The 6193-nt window shown below is 41.2% G+C and overlaps 1 protein-coding gene across 2 annotated transcripts in view; it reads right to left on the bottom strand.

The window, feature by feature from the left end:
• Positions 1 to 989: 989 nt before the first annotated feature.
• Positions 990 to 6193, bottom strand: part of FREM1 (FRAS1 related extracellular matrix 1) — a 64788-nt gene continuing 59584 nt past the window's right edge. For both annotated transcript variants that reach the window (XM_035895575.1, XM_035895576.1), the window contains 2 exons: positions 2566 to 2651; positions 990 to 1189 (listed from right to left, as the gene is read on the bottom strand). In XM_035895575.1, the coding sequence (XP_035751468.1) occupies positions 990 to 1189; positions 2566 to 2651 (286 nt within the window). The remainder of the gene's footprint in view (positions 1190 to 2565; positions 2652 to 6193) is intronic.

The following is a 6193-nucleotide window of genomic DNA, read 5'->3' as shown; positions in this document are numbered from 1 at the left end:
ATCCCTAATAAGTACTTAGATTAATACTTTGCAAAAGCCGCAGCTGCTTTAGGACAAAATATGTCTCATGATTGCATTGGTTTATACACACATGTAAATCCTATTGACACTGATGTATCACTGAATATCCCAAGATAATATTCTAGGGTTAAGCTTCAGTATTATTTTTTTTTGTGTTAATCATCTTTTGATATAGCATTACATTTACAGAGGTCCCATTATTTAATTACACTAAAAATGACTGCACCGTCCTGCAGCTCCAAAAAATATTGAACAATTTTGGTTAGGAATGTGAAACAATATGCAGCTCCGTGTGAGCAGATCTGCTAGGATCTGAAGCTGGCCTTGGGAAGTAGAAAAAGAAATGCAAGGCTTTGATCCTGTTGGTACACTAAATCCTGCCACTGGTATTTTTGTAAGACATTGTACTAGGCCATTCACCAAAGAAGCCCCAGTCTCCTGACATAATGCCCCTCCCCTCATCACCCAAGAGGACCTGTTTGGTTTTTTGCCAGCAGAGTCTGCCCTTATTTCTACCCTAAGCAGTCTTCCTCTTTTTGTGACTGCAGGGTAAAACAGCAGTTTTTATTGCAAATTAATTAAAGCAACAGCCAATTCACAGCCCCTCCTTAAGAGTGAAGCAAATCAACTGATGTGCTGCTTTCTTTAAAAAAAAAAGGTATTTTTACAGAACAATGTGATTAAAGCCTTCAGACCTAGCTCTTTGTGTAAAAATACATATGAGTGTGACATATCAAGTGACAGATCAAAGTCTTTGGGGAGAGTTCACAACCTTAACCTGGACTTAATCTTTGCAACTGACCTCTATGCCTTGGTTAGAGTCCAATGCATCTGCACCTCTGGCAGCATATAAAATAAACCTTGCCTATAATTAGGACAATTTTCTAACTGCATACCCTCACGTGTCTGCAGATGAATAAAACTGAATCAATGTGAATGTCCGCATGTTCACAGGGGTCCTCCATTCTTTACAGCTTTCTTGAACATACATAGCTATTCCGTTTGACCTTCCTGCAGTCAGTTGCTTGCCATTTTCCTCTCTTCTGCACCAATACACAATTTCTTCCTCTCTTTGGGAAGTGATAGGAGCCTCTTCTCCAGTTGATGTAGGTCACAGGTTCTCCTCCGTTCCACTCCCAATGTCCAGGATTGACTTGGTCATTCAAGCCTGTGTGAAATCAGTAAGACAAAGTCAGTGATGTTTATCATCTCTGGATGCTGATGCCAACAGAGGCATGTTGTTCTATCCCTTTGTTAAAATATGTGTATGATATTGTGCTGAGAGAAAAAAAAAACATCTGGAAGAATACAAGTAAAATAACAATTTAGTGTTTCATAAGGCAGTTAGTACCATCTGAATAAGGGAAGATATACTTTCCCCCATTATTGCCTATCTAAAACGTTTTCTCTTTCCATCTATTGCATGTCTGTCACCACCCAGATTTCTCTTTCGATACCTAAGAAGCCCAACAGAATGTTGTATTCAAGCCTGGGCAGCCTCAGATGCCTTCAGATTCTTTCTGAAAACAAATCCTGCAGATCTTTGTAGACCTTCTTTACACTGCTGAAATTAACAGTTGTAAAATTGGGTTGTGTTAATTAATACAAACTAAAACACGTCTTTTCACTTAGCCTCTGAGTTACTAAGACCAACATGGGTGGCATATTTTCAGACATTACCTGTCTTCTTCGCTAGATGAGACCAAGATCGGAAAATTGACACAACAGTCTTGTAGTCTTGATTCTTATCAGAGGAGTTTATTTCTCTCAGGTTAACAGAATCATGATGCCATTAAACATGATCCCAAGCTAACTGTAGTTTTTAAAGTTAATATAGTATAGCTAGTAAATCCACCTCAGAAAATTACTAAGAGCAGAAAATCGCAGTTCAGAATTGGAAAACAGAACCTAAAAGGTGGACAGGATAGCAGAAATAAGACAGGCTAGAAGAAAGCAATAGCACTAGTCCGTGAGCTAAGGCAGTTGTTCACAGAAAGGAATCAGAGGTACAGAGGAGACCCATATGAGTTCTTTCCATTTCTCATGAAATGAAAGATGCATAATGAGAAATAGACAGCTAAATCTAAAATGATGTGATGAAATCTTCCTTTAGCTGATCATCTAATTAGTTCACAAGATTTCTGATATAAGATGACACCATTAAATTAGCAGTAACATAAATAACTATTTAAAGTTTGAAAAAATTAGATATAAATAAGGTAACAGTCAAAAGAAAGTGAGATAAACAAAAGAGCAGGAGCTCCACCAGAACTTGTTTTCTCAGCTAGCATTAAAACAGGAAAGGTTTCAAGGCAAAAACAACCCAGCAATACTCAACACGATAAACTCTTCTTTTTGATGAAGACTTATAAAATTAGCCAGGTAAATTATGGCTTTCATTTTAATGCCTTGCTCTGAAATAATAAAAGCAGCAGAAAGTTGAGGACAATGCAACACTTGAAAAACAGGCTGCGGGCCTTTTCTGCTTTCCTAGGGGCACAGGAACTGTAATCCTCGGAGGGGAGAGGCAACGGAGGTACTTGCCTATCCAAAAGGGCTTCCTCCCACTGAAGTCCCACAGCCACTGCATGTGTTGTTCATTAGCCACACTTGCTAGACTGCCCAGGTATCTAGGCTCAAGGAGAGAGGACAGAGTAATTAGTATTCTACTGAGCGACAGACATCTCCCATCGACTTATCAACAAGGGGCATTGATTCCAGTATAAAGCATGTAACTAATGTTTCACAGGAAAACCACTATTTACTGGCATGAAAGAATAATTACATGAAGATAAAGTCTTAAAATTCTGGATTACTCGGAGAGCAACCAAAGTCCTAGTCTGATTTTTCTAACAGAAATATTACGTCAGCTGGGCAACCGGAAGAAGTGTATACAGGAAATGTGTACCCTGTAGTAACTCACAGACTGTGTTTTAAACCATTGACACAATCTTCGATGCATTCTTTTCTTTAAAATAATAATCTGCCCACACTAAAATCCAAGCCACTGAAAGATACAGCTTCACCCATATGGTAGCAGGGCAGACTGTATCTTTTTAAAATCATATTCTGACAAAACTAAAGCTTTGAATAACACAGTTTAAGTCTTGGCCATGTTTCAAAACAGAACTAAGAGCGTGTAATTTAGGGGTCTGGCTTAGAGTGGTAGTGTGGTTCTGAAAGGTAATGTTGGGTTGTCTGCAACAACTACACGTTTAGTTCAAATCAGAGAGCAACTGCAGTGTGTATTAAATCAGACTATTTCAGAATTAAGCCAATGCATAAGCCCTGTTCTGTGTTTGTACCTGAAGTATGGCAGCCCCAAAGGAGGACTTGCAAACCCTAGCCACTGGGTGGCCTTGCCACCGTGAAGTCTTCCAATTAGGACCAAGCATGCGAGCACCAACAGGCTGCTCTGAGGCCATTTAGAGATCAGGCTAAATCCTGAGCATTTAAGAGACAAATAGCATCCTTCACATTTGCCAGGAACTGTCAGCCATCAGTGGCTCCACTTTATTATTTACCTATCTTTTTGCCTGCCTTGATATCATGTCACCATTTTACCTGTCACACCTGCAGTTGCCTTCCTTCCAATGCTGAGCCTCTAATTTCTGTTGTCCCATGTTTCTGACTGCCATTCAGTCTAACAGTGATGCCAACCCCTTCAGCCTTCCAGAACATCCTGGGTGATGCTTGATGGGGCCCAAGCAAATGACACTGCTCATCAAAACATGTTTTAAGAGAACCAAAAACTTTTCTAGCAGCAGAGTAAGTCAATGGCATTATGACAGTTTTGCTCATTTCATGACTGTTGCCAGATAATGGAGACAGTAGATCAGTATTGCTCCAAAGGAGGTAAAGACTGTCTTCTTTAAGAGCTGGGACAACAACTAGACTTCAAGGGTGGCATGGCAGACTTGAATCCACTATGGAGACCATGAACAGGTCTTGGGGCGCAAGCCCACCACCAAGCCTGCTGCCCAGTTAGAGACCCATGCCTGGACCTCCATTCCTGTTTGCTGCTTTGTATCTCTTCTAGCAGTACTGATCCCATGGAAACCATATCATAATGCCACACAAGGTAGGGAGGCAGGAAAATTTTACATCAGGAGGAATTCAAAGCAGTAGCCCACACTATTCTGCACAGCCCCTACTGCACAAAATCTGGACCACTCCTTCGTCTGGGCATAGAGGGGCATGGTATAGAACAAATTAATTGTAATGCTGATGGGATACTCCTGCTGCAAAGGCCTCCTCCATTATCCCTGCAGTCAACTAAAGCAGCAGGGGATTCGACCTCTTGCTCTGCCTCGCATGGTGGGTCTGCCAAGGCTGGCAGGACAGCTGAGTGTTAGCCCTCACAGCCTCTGCAATCAAGGCTGCCCTAGACCAAGCACTGCACAATAACGTAGGTCCCACCAGGGCCTCCCTAAGTTCAGGGGCTGCCAGAGAACAAAGTGTGGAGGAACTCGTTGACATTTGTGTACATTCCCCTCAGGTAGAGGTGTGGCAGGTTGGCCTCAGAAACATTGATTGTGACTTTACAAATGGCAGACCATCCCAGCACAAAGTGGTTAGCCACTGTCTGGTAGGAGTCAGGATTATTCACCCACTTATGGCACAGGCTCCCAAAACTTCACCCAGTGAAGCTCCCAGCAGAGGCTTTGACTGTGTTTCTCGTCATGGTAAAGTTTGATGCATGGTGCTGGTGCCTGCATGTCCCCAGGGTGACATCCTTCCACGCCTCTGGGCCCATCTACCAGGCACCAAATCCACAGTGAACCAGGAACAAAGCTGTTACACTGATAAAAGCTCCTGGAAAGTTTTGCACTCCCATCTTCTTCCTCAGATAAAAGGCCCAGGAAAGCAGGCTCAGTTGGGGTGTCCTCCCAGGATAAGTGATTCAGCAGCAGGATGCCATTCCTGTGACTGTGAGTGGCCAGTGACCAAACTTGGGGCTAAGAAGAGATTTGGGCAGCAGTCACCGTGGTATCACAACTAGCTGAGCAACACCAAAACCACGTCATTTTATCTGGCTTATGCTTAAGGACAGTCAAAGGCCTGGAACAAACTTGTTTGCTTTAAGTAAGCATAGCTTACTCCTGTTGTTTCAATTGTCTTAGAAAATGTGAAAACAAAAAGCATCAATGTGTATCAGTAACTGCTATATCATTTATGACATACAGGGGTGGTCTGAGCAATAACAGTTTCAGACTTCCACTTCAATCCAAGTGCCAGGGAGAGACTTCAGTGCTATGAAAGGAAAGCACTGCAATTATAACGTTATCTAATCTTTTCTCCATAGGAGTGCTTTCTAAATACAGCCTGAGAAACGCACACGACTGAAGAGAGAAAAAAACGTTCTAATCGTTACAGTTAGTCAGGGGTTTTGATGTATTGTAGGGAGATGAGAACAGTCCGAAGGAACATACCACTTACAATAATATTACTAACTGTACCTCTAGGCAGAGCGCCAGACACAGGAAATGACGAAATAATGTTATTTATGGAGTTATATAAATCTAACACTTCCTAATTTAAATGACTCTAGAGAAGGGGTCATAAAGCCTTACTGAAAAGAAAACCCAACAATGCCACACATCACCGATTTCTGTGCTAAATAAGTCCATTTGAAATTATTCCTGTGTGCTTTAAAATTTTTGCTATGAAGTCAAAAGCATCCGTCAAATGAGAACAGTCCTGAAGGAACATACCACTTACAATAATATTACTAACTGTACCTCTAGGCAGAGCGCCAGACACAGGAAATGACGAAATAATGTTATTTATGGAGTTATATAAATCTAACACTTCCTAATTTAAATGACTCTAGAGAAGGGGTCATAAAGCCTTACTGAAAAGAAAACCCAACAATGCCACACATCACCGATTTCTGTGCTAAATAAGTCCATTTGAAATTATTCCTGTGTGCTTTAAAATTTTTGCTATGAAGTCAAAAGCATCCGTCATCTTAGAGCAGTTGCCCAAACTAAGGAAATATTTTGGGTAGTCATTGATGTTGAAGCATTATATGCAAGACACTTAGCACATGTTGCCGGTTAACAACACTTAGCACATAATGCTGATTTTACATTAAATTATCCAATACATTTAAAGGAGCTTTGTACCATTGCGATAAATTTAACTTCAGCAAAAGCACACTTGACTAGCT

This window comes from Egretta garzetta, unplaced genomic scaffold, assembly GCF_000687185.1.
Source record: "Egretta garzetta isolate BGI_Z169 unplaced genomic scaffold, ASM68718v1 scaffold175, whole genome shotgun sequence".
Classification (NCBI taxonomy): domain Eukaryota; kingdom Metazoa; phylum Chordata; class Aves; order Pelecaniformes; family Ardeidae; genus Egretta; species Egretta garzetta.
The sequence above is the reverse complement of the archived record's forward strand: the minus strand, read 5'-3'. Positions and strand labels throughout refer to the sequence as shown.